At 40.0% G+C, this 15,585-nt stretch overlaps 1 protein-coding gene across 1 annotated transcript; it reads left to right on the forward strand.

Moving 5' to 3' along the window:
• The first annotated feature begins 1,859 nt into the window (after window positions 1–1,859).
• LOC106926404 (uncharacterized) lies at window positions 1,860–15,146 on the forward strand. The gene is made up of 17 exons (XM_088009547.1): window positions 1,860–2,044; window positions 2,309–2,443; window positions 4,210–5,103; window positions 6,399–6,866; window positions 6,967–8,400; window positions 8,524–8,610; window positions 8,683–8,829; window positions 9,663–9,779; window positions 10,006–10,128; window positions 10,207–10,263; window positions 10,378–10,902; window positions 11,438–11,674; window positions 11,799–12,366; window positions 13,045–13,178; window positions 13,290–13,343; window positions 13,440–13,968; window positions 14,097–15,146. Exons 2-16 carry the CDS (start codon window positions 2,381–2,383, stop codon window positions 13,557–13,559), a joined length of 5,028 nt encoding a protein of 1,675 aa, XP_087865673.1. The 5' UTR covers window positions 1,860–2,044; window positions 2,309–2,380; the 3' UTR covers window positions 13,560–13,968; window positions 14,097–15,146.
• Window positions 15,147–15,585: the final 439 nt, after the last annotated feature.

Here is a 15,585-nt window from a genome sequence, read left to right on the forward strand (position 1 = left end):
GGAAATAGAAGAAAAGGTACAAGTTCAGATTTTTTGAGGACACTTTCTGCCGTGGCTGGTGAAGCAAGTTGTGTTAAAGAATTTTGCAATTTTTACTGTGGTTTTCTCAGGGCTTTTGCCCCTATTATGGTCTATCATTTTGATGAGGCACTGCCACAAACTTTAATGTTTTTAACCCCTTAACTGTCACCCTCAAAATGTAATAATATAGTTATGGATGTAATTTTAGGGCAACTGACCTGCTGAAAAAGGAACCTTCACTAAAGTCTTTGCCTCTCATATTTAAGGATGCATTTCATTTGGTCCAAATTTCTATTGACTCTGACCAACCTTTTTGTCCATGCATGGTGTTTTGGGGCAATGCACAGTGTTAGTTTTCTGCACATGTAAGGTTTTGCATGTAAACCACCATAAAAATGCACCACACATTTTTCAGATTTAAATTTGAAACAAATGTTTAAAAATGTATCTAAATTCCTTTCCACTTTCCATATGCGTACCACTGTGTGTTAGTAAAGTACACAAAATGACATTAAAGTTTGTGGTTGTAACAGATTAAATATAAAATTATGTTCAAGGTGTGTAAAGATTTTTCTCAGGCACTGAAGCTATTGTGCTGATGTTGTACCTATTTGACATCTTCTGTTCTTCTCTCTCCTCTTTGTCATCTTCCAAAAAAACCCAAATCCCCCTTTAGTTTTTGTTTCTTTTCCTATTTTTCTCTTTGGCATTTATTCTTTGGCCTTAATGGAGGTGACCATGGACACTCGTCAGGTAAAGACTCTGACCAGAATTTACTATATTCTAATTCTTAAGACATAGGAATTATGGTTAGAAAAGTAATTGTAAAACTTTCCTGTTTTTGTTTTTGTAGATATTGACTTGCTGTGGAGCAAAGCAAGGAATCAAAACTTAATTCTTTTTTATGTTTTGTTGACAGTTATAAACTTATGGCCTTTTTGATAATTGTGCACTTTGCAGAAGACCCCCTACTTGGAATGCAAGCAGATTCGAAATTTTTATAACCGTATATACTTGAGAGAAAAGTGACATAGTTTATTATTACAATTTTGCAATCGTCTTTGAACTTGAAGCATTGGACTTCTTTGTGGGAAAAAAAACTGATCTATTGTGAGTTCTGAACATTTTACTGAAGTGGAGAAAGAATGCCCCAATGGAAAAGAAAAGCTGGGGGAGGAGAAGTGAAAGTTCAGGGACTGAATGTGGGGGGTGAACAGGCTGAGTGCCAAATGGACGCGAAGGATTCTTGTAATGAGTCTGTGGAGTTTCTATGGAAACAGGAGTACAACTAAGTCCACATATCAGACATTGAACTTACTGGAAGGGGAAGACTTTAAGAGGTGGAAAAGCACAATCAGGTTTGTATAAAAGTTTATTTGGTTTTCTTCTCAAGTCTTTAGATAACACAAGCAAAGACGTGTTAAATCTGACTACCGACTTTAATGTACAAACTAGTTAAGTATTTGCCAGACTTGCTGGGTTGATTTGCAGTCCTAAAGCACAGGATCAGAATTTTTATGTTTGCATCAGGTGAGTTCATGACATTATGGTGATGATTAAATGGGCTTAAGGCAATTCTGTGAACATGCGGCACTGTCCTAAAGATTTACGGATGTGTCCTGCACAATGATAAAATAGGAGCTTTAGTAAGCAGAATGATGATTGGGAGTTGGGGTAACCTGAGCGATACCTCTGCCCAACAACTTGCCAGCAAGCTGCTGACACGTTGAATAATAGATGAAGATATTTTAAGTACATCAGTTTTTATGTCAGAAATGAACATTTCACTAATATAACAGAAAACCTCACTGACTTTGCCACTCTGCGTTTCTCAGCTCATGTGTCGCAAGTAAGCTTTGCTCAGAAGACAGAGCCTGATCTACAGAGGATCACATGACCCCATCGGACAGAGCGGGTTCTAGAAGCAGCTGGGTTACTAGGAACTGACACGGACCTGCAAGTTCTGTATAACGACGGGGGAGGACTTGAAGCACAAAGCCAGTTCGGTCATCCAGAGGAACAGGTGAGAACCCGAAGGAGATGGGATCCAGTAACACACCTGCTGCTATATGCTCACTTTTGACTGAGGAGGTATCGGGTATCACACACACTCACAACTGCCTGCACCCTGTCATGTAAACACAATGTGTTCAGGAGATGTTACCCCTATCTCAGATTTTTAAATTTAGGAAAGCTTTTAAAATTTTACTTTGAAAAAAATTTGACTGAAAGGTGTGAATATGACATCATGTAAATGGCTGTTTTTTAATCACGTTGTTGGCATCAGAGAGCTGCAGAACTCCAAGAGGAACCTGCTGCCACGGCTTTGTCAGCTAACGACTGCTTCTGAGCTCTCAGCATGCAGCTCTCTCACAAACTGGACCAGACACTCCACATGCTCAGACAGGAAGTCAGGACGATGGTGAGTGCTCTAGAAAAAAAAAAAAAAAAAAAACCTTTGTGACTTTTTTGAAAATATTGCTATAGAATTGTAATTCATTGCAGTAAGGAGTTGAAATGTTTGACAAAATTTCATTACATAGATCCAGCGTTGTAACATACCGCAGTCATGACTGGAAATTTAATCTGAAAGTAAACACCTTAGGAATACTTAGTGTCATTTTTGTGGTTTGAGTAAACTTTGTGTTTTTTTATTTTTTTCAATAATCTTTTGCATATTTAATCTTGCACTACTTTTGAGGATCAAGTTCAAGCATTGTGTGGTGAGATATGTTTTTGGTAGATTGCAACCAAATTTATTTATTTTTAAGCAAACCACATTTTACTCTCAGAACTCTTTCATATCAAAGGAAACTGAAAAACCAAACAGGAGGTCAGTTAACTAGAAAAAATTAAATCAGTTTCAGTAACTTTGGTGTTAAGACTACGAACTGTTGGACCAGAGGGGATAAAATACAAAAAAACCTCCTAACAGGATTGGTTTTATTGATGGTGGCCACAGACAGTTTTCCCTCTTTATCTTTTCTATCTGTTTTTCTGCTAGTTTCACATTTGGTATGGTTCAGTGTTGCTACTAGGATAAGATTGAATATGATTCCACATCAGCACATGTATTGCTTGGAAAGGTTTGTCATTTTTCCCCAATACGATCTCAAGAACACAGATATGATTTCAGGAGACATTTAGAAAGCTGCAGATGGCCTTAACCTGTCAACATGACTGATGTCTTGTCCTTTTTGCAAGAAGGAACAGAATGAGTCGTACCAGAGCACTACAATATGGCCTCCACCTGGTGTGAAAGTCCCAGACCAAACAATCAGCAAGAGATGTGTTAAGGTCTAAAAGCCCATTGTCCTGTGGTGGGTCCTCTGCTCACTGCCTGGCAACATGAATCATGAACATAAACAATACTGGCATTTACCATTGAACAGCAGCATTGTGAGGTTTGCCACTGCGTAGGCAACGGCATCCTGGGTTCCTCTAGGTTTATGTTGATGCCCAACCTCATTTGATGAGAGTAAGCAGTCATTTCCTGCAGTACGGAGGGATATTACTGATCCTGAACCCAAATCCAATAAAACATGTCTGGTATATCAAGTCCAGTCCGTCCAATGCTACCAGTTCACAACTTGCACTTTCCATGAGCTCAGTAACAACCAGGTCCAGATCAGGGAAGACAACCAGAACATTGTCTTTTGATTTTTTTTTCTTTTCTTTCTTTTTGAGCAATGTGTTTTTATGATAGATGTTCCATCAGAGCTGGTGTATCTTGGGTAAATTGGAAATTCTCCAACATTAAATGCAGAAAAATGAAAATCACATTGGACATTCATGCGAGTTGTTCAGTCTTCAAATATTCTGTTTTTTGCAGCTGTTCAGAGTGAAACAGTGTCAGGGTAATATCAGCACAGATACTGCAAGTTCATGTGATCATATAGGGATTTATGTTGCCATGTTGCACCTACAAATGCACATGGAATCAAGATCCAATTAATACTAAAATATTTTGAAACAATTTACACAAACTTTTTAAAAAAAAAACATGGCAATGGAAAGAATGTTATGAGCATACGCATGTTAGAAAAACAATTGTTGAGCTTTTCAGTGAAAACAGATTTAAAAACATGAAAAAATGTAATAATATTTGCTTGTGATGACTTGCAAAGTAAATATGTGAAGATGAACCTTGCTTTGATATTTTGTTCTTCTCTCTCTGTTCCTCGTCAGAGTCAAGAAAAGGAGCGAGAGGAGCATGCTTGGAGGGAGAGGCTGCAGCGCTGCCAGAGGCAGCTGAAGGCCAAAGACGAGGAGATGAGTCGACAGGCCCAGTACTTTGAGAGCTTTAAAATCAAGCTCCAGCAGAAGCTCAACCTGGCCCGTGACAGAGAGCAGAGTCTGCAGAATCGCATCTACAGTTTAGAAAAGCAGTTACTGGATGTGACTGTTAGCTGTGCTACAGGAATGGCAACAATCACAGCTGTCAGAATCACAGCTGGGACTGTAAAACACATGAATGAACCAGACAAGTTACAATCTATGAGAGGAGAGGGGGAAGGAGAGGAGGAACACAAGGAAGAGAGGAAGAAACGGTGGCAGCCAAATGTGGGACCGTTGAGTAACGAAAGGACAAAGGTTGATGAGAGTATGACAGACTCAGTCATAGAGGGAGGATGGGACAAGGAAACAAAACATAGTTCCAAAGAGGCCAGACTGCAAAGCTTCATTATCAGCCTGCAGGAGGATCTCAAGGTACTGCTGGAGAGAGAGGAGGACGGGATGACTGAGCGGAGGAAACTGTTGGAGGAGCTGCAGGAGGCCCAGGAGAACAGCCACTTCCTGGGCTGCACAGTGGAGGAGATGAAGGCAGAGCTGCATCAACTAAGACAGTCAGAGAGCTCCATGATGGAGGAGGTGGAAGACCTGAGAAAGGAGAACCAGAGTCTCCAGGATATTCTCAGGGATGCAGCTAACTCCACGCCTGCGCTGTCATCTCTAAAACCTGAGGCAACGAGTACCGTTCCTGTATTGGACTTGCCACGCTGCTGTCCAGATACACCGGTCAGGCCTCCGTCACCTGGGATGGTGCTTGGACAATCTTCAACAGGAAGCCTCGTAGGAGAGGTGTGTAAGCTGCAACTGACTTTATCAGAACTTCATGTCGTTATTTTGTTGAGATCAAAATTTTGTTTATAATCAAACTGAGAAAATTTAGACAGAGACAAAAAAGTGCTCATAATAATATAAAAACAGCTTCTTTACACCTCTAATGTACCGAGGAACCCAAAATATTAGTGAACTTTTTAGGTTAAAACGAGTGAGATGAGAGCATAAAACTTTCCACAAGTCGATGAGCAACCTGGCGCTGGACAGCCGCAGTCTTCCTATAGAAAATAATGCTCTGTTTCATTAGAATAGCTAACTGTTCATCTTATAAATAAAAAAAAAATAAAACAAATTAAGCCAAAGTACATATTTAGAGATAAAAACAGGTTGTTTTTGCTTAACTGTGAATGTTTCAGAAGGTTGTAAATCAGTATGTTTCTGATCTACACTTAGAAAATCATCTGGCAAAACCTATTCAGCTGGTTCACTTGGAAAAAAAATATCACATCAATGTTTACCACCTATATTTTACTCAGATTTTTTTCCTACACAAAAAATTCTTACAGGAAACGTGCTTCAGATAATTTTGAATACAGGAAAAAATTAATCAACTGCAAGATTATATACAAGATTATACTTTTTATTTGTTTGTTGGTAGAGCTGTTGCCTTGCAGCAAGAAGGTTCTGGGTTCAATTCCCAGCGCTGCATGGAGTTTGCATGTTCTCCCTGTGCATGCATGGGTTTCCTTCACAGTCCAAAAACATGATTGTCAGGTTAATTGGCCTCTCCAAATTGCCCCTAGGTGTGTGTATGCATGGTTGTTTGTCCTCTGTGACAGACTGGCAACCTGTCCAGGGTGTACCCCGCCTCTCGCCCGGAACGTTAGCTGGAGATGGGCACCAGCAAACCTCCCGACCCCACCAAAGGACAAGGGTGTAAAGAAGATGGATGGATTATATTTTTTATGCACCAAAGAATCTGTCCATAAAACTACTTTCTCTTGTTTAATTGTAGGTTTTTCCTCACTTGTTGAACAGGGGAAAAAAAAACAAAAAAAACAGGGTAAAAATGGCCCATTAAATGGAGCATATATATATATATATATATATATATATATATATATATATATATATATATATAGACTGAATTTTAAGCATTACAGTATTGTATTTTATGAATATACATTGGTCAATATTTTGCAGTTGGTAACTGGCTCAAAAGTGCTGTGCATCCATGAATCATTTAAAGAGAATCCTAAGTGTTAGCATCTATTTAACATTTGCTACATTTTTTTTTTTAATATAATTTGTAGGTGCAGTCGCATGCAGTTCCTGTGTCACATCTGTCTGCAGTTCAACGCATTGACCATAAGGGTGCAGCAGAGCACACACGAAACAACCCGGAGGATCATTTCCCACCATCTACGAGAACCACAAAACTAAATCCTCTTAACCATTTTCCCCAAATTGGTTCCAAACCCATCCCAGGTTCCCAGTCCCTTTCCTTCTCCACTGAGCTCATAACTGAACCTAAACTGGGAAATGTGGAGGAAATTCCCAGTGTAGAATCCGATGCCCTGAGTGCAGCTTTCCACAGCTTGGGGTTTGGTGACCATTCAAAAGCTCTTAAAGAAGAACGTGACCACCTGGAGGATGAACTTGGGCACATAAAAGCAGAGCTACGGGCGATGACTCGGGAGAATGCTGAAATAAAGCTACAACTCAGGAGAGAGACTGAAAAGCAACCGAGTGCAAAAGCTCAGTTGTCATCAGAAGAAAGGGTATTTCATTTTTTTTTCCTCTAAAATGTTTTCAAGAGCAATTGTCATTTCCATTATATTTGTATTCAGATTGTATCTTTTTTATTGTTGTGCTTTGTAGATTATCACACCTGCCACTTGTGATGTAGATCGTCCTCCTCCATTAAATTCTGCTGGAGACGATGCAGTTCTTGACCTTGCACAAAGTGAGCTCATCCAAGCCCTGAATCAGGAAAACCGGGCCTTGGCAGATAGGATCCAAGAGCTGCAGGCTCACATTGAACTCAGGGAAGAGGAGATGAAAACGGAGCAAACACACCTGAGGGAGCGTATTCGTCGGCTGGAGGAGGACGGTGTCAGGTTGGAGCAGGAGAACCAAGAACAAGTCAGTTTGATCTCAGAACTCACCAGGAAGACTGAGGATGATCTGAATACCATTATGGCGCTTCGGCAAAAATTCGAAGAGAGCAAAGAGAAACCACAGGTTAAGCAGCACTGCAGATCTCTGTGGCAAAATGAACACCGCGCTGAAATACCGGGATGCCTGCAACAGGAAAAACAAAAAGAACGTGTGGACAGTTTAGTAGAAAATATGCTTAGAGAAGATAAAGAAACACAGTTGAGTTTCAGTCAAGAAACTGACAGTTTGACCACAGCCTCCTCGTCTGGCTGTCAGGAAAACGTTCAGCGTGACTCATTCCAAAACCGCTCACAGAACAGCCTGCATGTTAGTTCTTTGACAGATGAAGTAGCCCAGCTCAACAACTCAATCCAGAGCCTCAAAACAGAACAAAAAGAGCTGACAGCCAACATCAGTTCTCTAAGAGAAGAGCAGAAAGAAGTTGCTCTGTCACTCCAAAGACAAACGGAAGAAAAACAGCAGCTAACTCGCTCAGTATGGGCGCTGAAGGAGCAGAAAGATTGCATCTTTCAGTCTCTACATGGACTTAAACAAGAGAAAGAGCAGCTCAGCAGGGTCGTCTGCCGTCTGAAGGATGAAAAAGATCAGTACACGAGGTCCAACAGTGGCCTTAAAGAAGAGAAAGAGGAACTAAATCTGTTGTTATCTGCTCTTCAAAGAGACAAAGATGTGATAAAAGAATCTATTTCAAGTGGTGAAGAAGAGAGGGACCGGATCATGAAGTCTCTGCAGAGTTTACAGACAGAAAGCGAGCAGCTAAGCCAAACTGTTCTTCATTTGAATGAACAGCGAGACAAAATAACAGAGTCCCTTAAGAGTCTCACAGAACAGAGAGACCAGAAGGAAATAACTCGCACTTTAAAAGAGGAGCGTGACCAGCTAATAACGTCTGTCAGCAGTTTGAAGGACGAAAAGGAAAAAGTCGAGCAATCAATCATCCGTTTAAAGGAAGAGCAAAGAAACATAAAGCAAATAATCTTGAGTTTACAAGAGGACAGGTGCAGCCTTCAAATGCAAGCTGAGAAGACCAATCATGAATTAAATCTAAGAAATGATCATACGACAAAGAGGACAGGGAAAGGAAATGATGCTACAGGATGTGAAACCAGTAACAACAGAGGAAAGTCTGTGAAGGTACTTGGAGTAATTTCATTGACATATTGATTCAATTCAAGTCTTATGTTTTACGTTTATACCCTACTAGTGCTGCAGTACACCATACTATGTTTAACTCGGCATGATTTTGATGAATGACAGAATGAAAGTGACCTGATGAGGGAGATTGAAGCTTTGGGAGATGAATTAAAGAAGTCAAGAGAAGAAGTGGAAAAGAATCATGCAGAGGTGAGTACAAGCAACTATGAATATGTAATACTTGTACGTACATGATCATTATTGTCTTTCTTACGCATGAAGATAAGGAAGCTGCGTACTGAGCTGTCCCAGTCAGACGCCAGGTGTGAAGCAGTAGAAAAAAAGTCAGCTGATCAGATCATGAGACTGACAGAATCAGCCAGTCAGAGGGAAGACATCGTGAAGGAAAATGAGACCCTTACACTGCAGGTACTTCATTAAATATATTTTAACCTCCTTTCATTAATATTTTGTTGTGATGTTAATAAAATTATTTCACATATTTTGTGTAAATGGGGTTCTACATTAAGAATCACAGATAAAACCCTCATGTAGAAAACACCAGCTTTTTGGTGACTGTCTCAAATGACAAAGAAATAACTCCTAATTACACATGCCCTCAATTATTAAACTTTTTTATACAATTGTTTAAAAAAAAACCTGGTCTCTTGTCCATCTTAATATGGTTAATTCTATTCTCGATGTTTTGTGATTAACATTGCGTAGTTGCTTTGCTGCTATTTTGTAAAAACCAAGAAATCTTCTTGGATATTCATATTTTCCAAGAATGTTTCCTGAGCTAAGACCAGTTTTTACTGGACTTGATGTATTTCAAAGAATTCATGGTGCTTTTTCTACTTTGTCTAGAAGTTAAACTCAACGACAAAAGAAAAAGAAACCTTCACTGTGCTTCTCTTACTTTTCTTAGACTTCTAAGAAGACCAAGAAGACTAAAACCCTAACTCCTGCTTTGATCAGAAACTCTCTTTGATGCCCAAAATTAATCAGTCCATGGTATTTTTTAAAAGAAGCCACCAATACATTACATATGTATATATATATATATATATATATATATATAAACTTTTTTCTAGAAATGTCTTTCCTGTTTCTAAAGGCTACGTCATCACAATATTCAAACCGAACCGTTTTGTGGAGATAAAAGCCAGATTTTCATGTAGTTTGGCAGCTTTTTTTCTGCTCCTACTTTGTAAACAGAGCATGTATGCGTCGGGTCTGACTGGTGACTGTGGCTCGTGCAGGTGAAGGAGCTGCAGACGAAACTGGTGGTCCTGCTCAGGGAGAAGACTGATGCTTTGTCTCTGAAGGCACAAACAGACGAGCGCCATCACATCCTTTCTGCTCAGCTCAAAGCTAAGGCACGGCTTGTTTATTTTTCTTTATGACTCGGCATTAACCATCGAGGACATTCATTTAAGTAACAACCATGCGGCAATGACTTAAGGCTGATAAACGGATGTTTTACAGACGTATAACAAGGTGATGGTGACATTTTCCATTTAATCACCATCATTGTTCTTCTGCTGTTTAAAGTAGCCTCATTAATTTGTCCTTGATGTGAAATGTGTGTGTAACCCTCCACAGACCGTGGCTCTGGAGGAGCTGAACTCGGAGTACATCGCTCTGAAACGAGGACGGGGCAGGAGGGACGATCAGACCGCTGCGCTTGTCTCCCTCAGAGCACGCTACGATGATATCAGAGCTAAGGTGGGTAACCAGTCAGCAGCTTTTCTGAGGTTCTGCTACATTTTTTTTTGAGTATTAAATGTGTGATTTTATTTGCAGTATGATGCACTTCTTAAAAGAAAAAGCCAAACTGATCTGGATGTAGCTCCCTTAAAGGTGAGGAAACAAAATAATTTTTCACTTGAATTGTTGTTTTGAATTGTTTTTGCTGCTGAACAGCTCCCTGTGGATGATTTTTGCTTACAAACTTTTTTTTTCTCCCAATAATAGGCCAAGCTGTCTTGCCTGGTGGTGAAGTGTCAGGAGAGAAACATCTTGTTAGCTGAGATGATGAAGTCCATGCACAGAGACGGCAGTCTGGAGCCCAGGCTGACGCAGCAGGCCGAGCATCTGCTCAGTGATGCCGCTCTGCAGGACTACGCTGCTGCATTCTCACCAGAGAGCAAAATTCGACGCAGAGAGCACTATAGTGATTTCACACAACATTTTTTTTCAGCATTTCAAGGCTGCAACAAGGGAATCCTGACTGATCCAACCTGCCCAGTTGCATCAAACCGTTTGATTACGCATCAAAATAAAGTCTCAGTTGAATCTGGAGTTCAGTGTGGTGGAAGTGAAAAACACTCTTTGATATTTGCTGGTGAGACTTCAGCAAATCCCCAGGACTGCTGGAAAGTTGCACCTGCAGCAGCAGAAACACTAAAGGAAACCCCCCCTGGGTCAGCGTCTCCATCAAGTATTAGGGTGTCCCCTGTTGTCCCATTAAAGGAGATCATCTCCACAAACAGCCCCCAGGTGAGGAAATGTAAACATTTTTAAAACGTGTGTTATAAAGCAACCCATCACTGTAGTTTACAAATAACGATGCATAATATAGCTAAGCTATAACAATGGTTTTGTTCTTCCACAGCAGCTGGTTAAATAAACAGCTGCTGCATATATAAGTACATATACTTATATATACTTATACATATATAAGTATATGTAATCAAAATTATCAACCTGTTGATAAATTATCAACCTGATTCAAAGAGTTAAAGATTAATCCAAACACTAAAAAAAGCAACTACATTATGAAAACATTTAACTTGAAGGATTCCAGCAAATTGATCTGATACTTATTGTTCAGTTTGTAGGATGCTCAAGTTAAACTTAAATTTCGCTTTACTGCATCTAAATAGTTAAAACCCGTGACTGCTAGATTTAAAGCGCCAGATCATCTAGTCATGAACTCATCTCATGCCTGTAATGAGAATCTATGTATTTTCTGTTTGTAAGTTGGGTTCTCGTTTCTAAATAACAAAGTAAATCTTTATCAACCCCTGCTCAGCTGTCTCCTGTCACCGCATCGCTCGACGCAACCATTCCACCAGAGAAAATCGACTTCCTTCATTTGGAGGTGAAAGACAAGCACTCCCCAGATACAGCTGAGGTGGGGATACACTCGCACGGTCCTCCTTCGGCGTCCTCAAGCACACGGGTCAGTCCCAGCAGGAGACTCAGCAGTCCAGAGAAGATTCTCAACCTGCAAGAAGAACTGCAGAAGACACTGATGGACAGCGTTCAGGTAACCTGAGGCGTAAATGATTACGGACTTTTAAGAAAACGTTTACGTATTCAAAAAGATATTTTAGCACAAATTAAAGTGAGAGGTTAAGATGGTTCATGTTTTTGGGTGTCTTCTTTTTAAGGCACCAGAGAGCAGAGGACGAGGAAAGCATCCTCAGAGAAATCTCTCACCTTCAGCACCCGCAGACCTAAACTCACCCAAACCAACAAGACGTTTTCCTTTCAGTGTTAAATGTACTGACTGTCTGCCAGTCTCGCAATGTAGTTTCCACACTAAACACGCCCCAGACATAGCTACTAATTCTGACACTTCTAAGAAATCGCCAACACTTTTTAATGCAGTCAAGTCTCGGTCTACTGATGCCAAATTAAGTCCAAGCATGTTCACTTCCTGCCACCTTAAAGCAGACGGATCTAAAAGACAAGAACTTTTAACATGTCCTGATTTTTCTCTCAAGTCTGCAACTCACAGAAAAGACAGCTCCGTCTCTAGTGATGACACCGAGTTATTCACACACACAAAGCAGATAGAAAAGAAATTCATCCCCATGTTTGATTTATCTGACATTACACAAGCAGATCCACTCAATGCATCCTGCAGTCAGTCTGCTCGTTTCTCTCTCGAGAAATCCCACAAGGCTGCTGCACATTCCACTGCTGCATTGGAAAATGCTTCAAGACCCAGACCAGGTGAGGTGAAAACTCAAGACTTTATTTTTCTTTCTGAGAAAAAAAAAAGGTCAGTGAGTTCTGTCTGAAAAGCAGAATCTTCTCTGATTTATCACTTCCAGAAACCTATTTCATATTAGATTTGCTGTATTTTGATTCAAATTTACATGATTTTTGAGACGGATATTAACACGTATGATGTGTTCAAGTGCAAATTTACTATTTTTTTTATTACTTTCCAGCAATAAAAATATCTTGAACACTCTTATACAACTTCAGCTACTCATAAGTTTTAAAGTGAGAGACAGAAATTCAAGAAGATGAGGACCTGAGGAACTACTGTAGTGTTGAGAAAGATGGTGCGCTGCATTACGGCACCGTATTGGTTTTTCTTCTCCTGTTCTTGTGATATTAGATTCCCTGCAAATATGTCCTTTTCTCTGTGCCTGTCTTTTAAATTAATGAAAACGCTGCAGCACACTCCAGTGCACATTCTTGTTTAGTGTTCCCTATTTCGCTGCCCGCACTGCACTCTGCTGTATACGATTATTACGTTTTAATGTATCATTTGGGCCTATTAGCTCTCTCTGAATGTACTGTGTTGTTCCGTTTGTTGTGGTTAGAATTTGAAATATGAAAACGGCTCGTCCTTCTCCGTTGAAAGAAGTAAAGGAATTTTGTTTGTCTAACTTTGTCTAGAACTTTCTCCAGCGGGGGTTCGCTCTGTTGAGGTTATTAAAACAGTGGGACAGAGCAGCCTTTTGATTGGCTGGGAGAGGCCTCCTCTTGACGAGCTCGGCTGCAGCAACAACACTTTTGTGTATGGCTACAGGGTGGGTAGAAAAAATATGCTCTTTCGATTTGCATATGTTCTTTTCATTCACAACCTCGGGATGTTTGCCACGTGTCTCGAACAAATACAGCATTTCATTTTCATCCCTCAGGTGTTTGTCAACAAGGAATTCCACAAATCGGTCCTGAGCTCAGCGTGCACCAAGGTACAAGCTCTCTTAACACTGTACAGATGAAACATGCTGAATTTTGTTTACCTAAAACAAGTACTCATATGTAGTATGCATTTTTTTTTATTTTAGTGTATTCTGGAGAACATCAACTTGCGTGAACCTGTCCACATTGGTGTTCAGACTCTGGGCTCTAATGGACTCCACTCTGACAGCGTCTACACCCTTTATTTCAGCTCAAACAGAGAATAGTAACCCTCGTTCTAACCTCTCAGTGGGACAGAACAGCAGGTTAGATTTGCGTTTTTGTTTGGTTAACCATCTCAAACGTGTTTTTGATCTTTTTCGTATCAAATAAAATGCAGCAAATTCTTTATATAGAGGCTTTCAGTGCACAGCTAGTTTGTTTCTGCGTATTTAATTTACTGCGCAATGTGCAGCTGAAAACTAACACTTAACACCCTGTGAACACAACGTCCCGCAGAGAAACATGAGCCTCCATTACTGGTACCAGTTACTGTATAGCATGCACTCGACTAGGGTTAAGCAGCGTTGAGCTTAAAACACACACACTTCTGGGTCAAACTGAGCCAGATCCGCACTGATGGAAAAGACCCAATGGTGGTGGCAGCTTGATGCAGGCCACACTTTTCAGAACACTGTAAGTCTAGTCTGAGTAGATGTAATTATTTTTTGTTTGTTTTCTCTTTACCAGTAAAAGCAGTCACTTTAAAGTTTTAAACCAACCTTAAACCATCTTTTGTCCCGTGTGTCCTGTTTGCCCTTCAGTTCACAGCCATCTATAGCTGCAGCCCTCTGCGGGAGCATCCAACCCTCGACCTCAGTTAAGTTAACTCTGCTGGAACAACGGTGCTGTTGGGAGAATCCTGCCAACCAATCAGAGGAAAGACATCCAGCACCGGTTTTTACCTGCCAGTAAGCAAACGGCACACCCCTGAAGCCGAAGGCTAAACCTCAAAGCAGTTACATGAAGATGTCAAAGGAAGCTCTGTGAGCTTTCTGCCACTCCAATCAAAGGTAATTTCCTGTAAAAAAAATAAAATAGAAATAAAACCTGCGCCTTTCATGTTGGAGTAAGACCTGCAGAACCTAGGTGTTGTGACAACATGAAAGTCACCTGTGACTGCCAACAAAACATGTCCTAAAAACCAACCAAGTGTTGTCAAGGTAAAAATGCATTGCTGACTTTGTTCATGGATATGTTGGAGTGATGTCTGCATCCTTTATGCTGTGTGGACCTTATGCTTCATTCAAGAGCTCCGCTGATGCCTCTGGACTCTGAAGCTGAACATCCAGCTAAAGGGACATTAAAGACCTTTGGACTGAAAACTCACCAGACGTGATGGTCATACTACTTGATTTTTTTTTTTTTTTTTATACATGAAGCCAAATATATTTCAATGACAATTCACTCCAAAGACTTGTTTACTCTTTGGAGTGAACAAAGACCACCGGATATATACAAATATAAACATTTGCACACAGGGAATTACTTAGATCTTTAAAAGGAAAGTTTAAAAATGAGAAAATCACTGATATTTTTTGTAGAGAATATTATCAAAACATATGCCAGTATACTGTACCTCACACTGTATGTCTTTTTGTATGGACAGCACTTCAAACTTAATGTTTGCACTCAGAGTTTTGTTTTTTTTAAATAAATGTTCACAACACAGTATATTGTTTTGCTACAGGCTACAAGTGTGTGTGTGTGAAGTGAACTTGGTGCAGCAAAGGTATTTTTCTATTAGTTACTGATGTTGAGTTCCCACAGATTCATTCTTACTGTACCAAGAATAAACATTTATAAGATAGCAACTATCCGGGTGTTTGTGTGCCTCTTTATGCACCACAAAAGCTACTATTCACAAATAAAAACATAATTATTGAAGTAAAATATTTCTCAGTTTTCCAAACAAAGCTTTTTTTCTTTTTTTTTTTTGGCTTCGTCATAGTCCAGTGAGAGTAAGCATACATTTCCTTTATCTGTCCAACTTTGAAACTCTTAGTGCTGTTAAATATGAAAACCGCTCCTAATAAACACTAGATGGCAGTCATGAGGCGCTTACTTGTAAGGTTATGTCAAATCTGACGGGTATTATTAACAGGAGATTTATTTCAATGGCAGATGCATCAAAAGACATTTAATTTGCTTAGAACGTTGGAGTGGCTGTATCTTAATTCAACGAGCCACAATACCTAAAACTGAGTGTGAAAGAATTAGAAGCACAAACGGCAAAAAGGAGCTTATTAATCA

The sequence above is a fragment of the Poecilia mexicana genome, unplaced genomic scaffold, assembly GCF_051168715.1.
Source record: "Poecilia mexicana isolate PSO_F unplaced genomic scaffold, ASM5116871v1 scaffold_10, whole genome shotgun sequence".
Classification (NCBI taxonomy): Eukaryota; Metazoa; Chordata; class Actinopteri; order Cyprinodontiformes; family Poeciliidae; genus Poecilia; species Poecilia mexicana.

What these genes read in the sequence shown, in the direction of transcription:
- LOC106926404 (XM_088009547.1), top strand. Translation starts at nt 2,381, where the DNA reads ATGCAGCTCTCTCACAAACTGGACCAGACACTCCACATGCTCAGACAG. An exon ending in AGTTGTCATCAGAAGAAAGG is followed by an intron (nt 6,867 to 6,966) that starts GTATTTCATTTT and finishes TGTGCTTTGTAG; the next exon opens with ATTATCACACCTGCCACTTG. An exon ending in ACGATGATATCAGAGCTAAG is followed by an intron (nt 10,129 to 10,206) that starts GTGGGTAACCAG and finishes TTTTATTTGCAG; the next exon opens with TATGATGCACTTCTTAAAAG.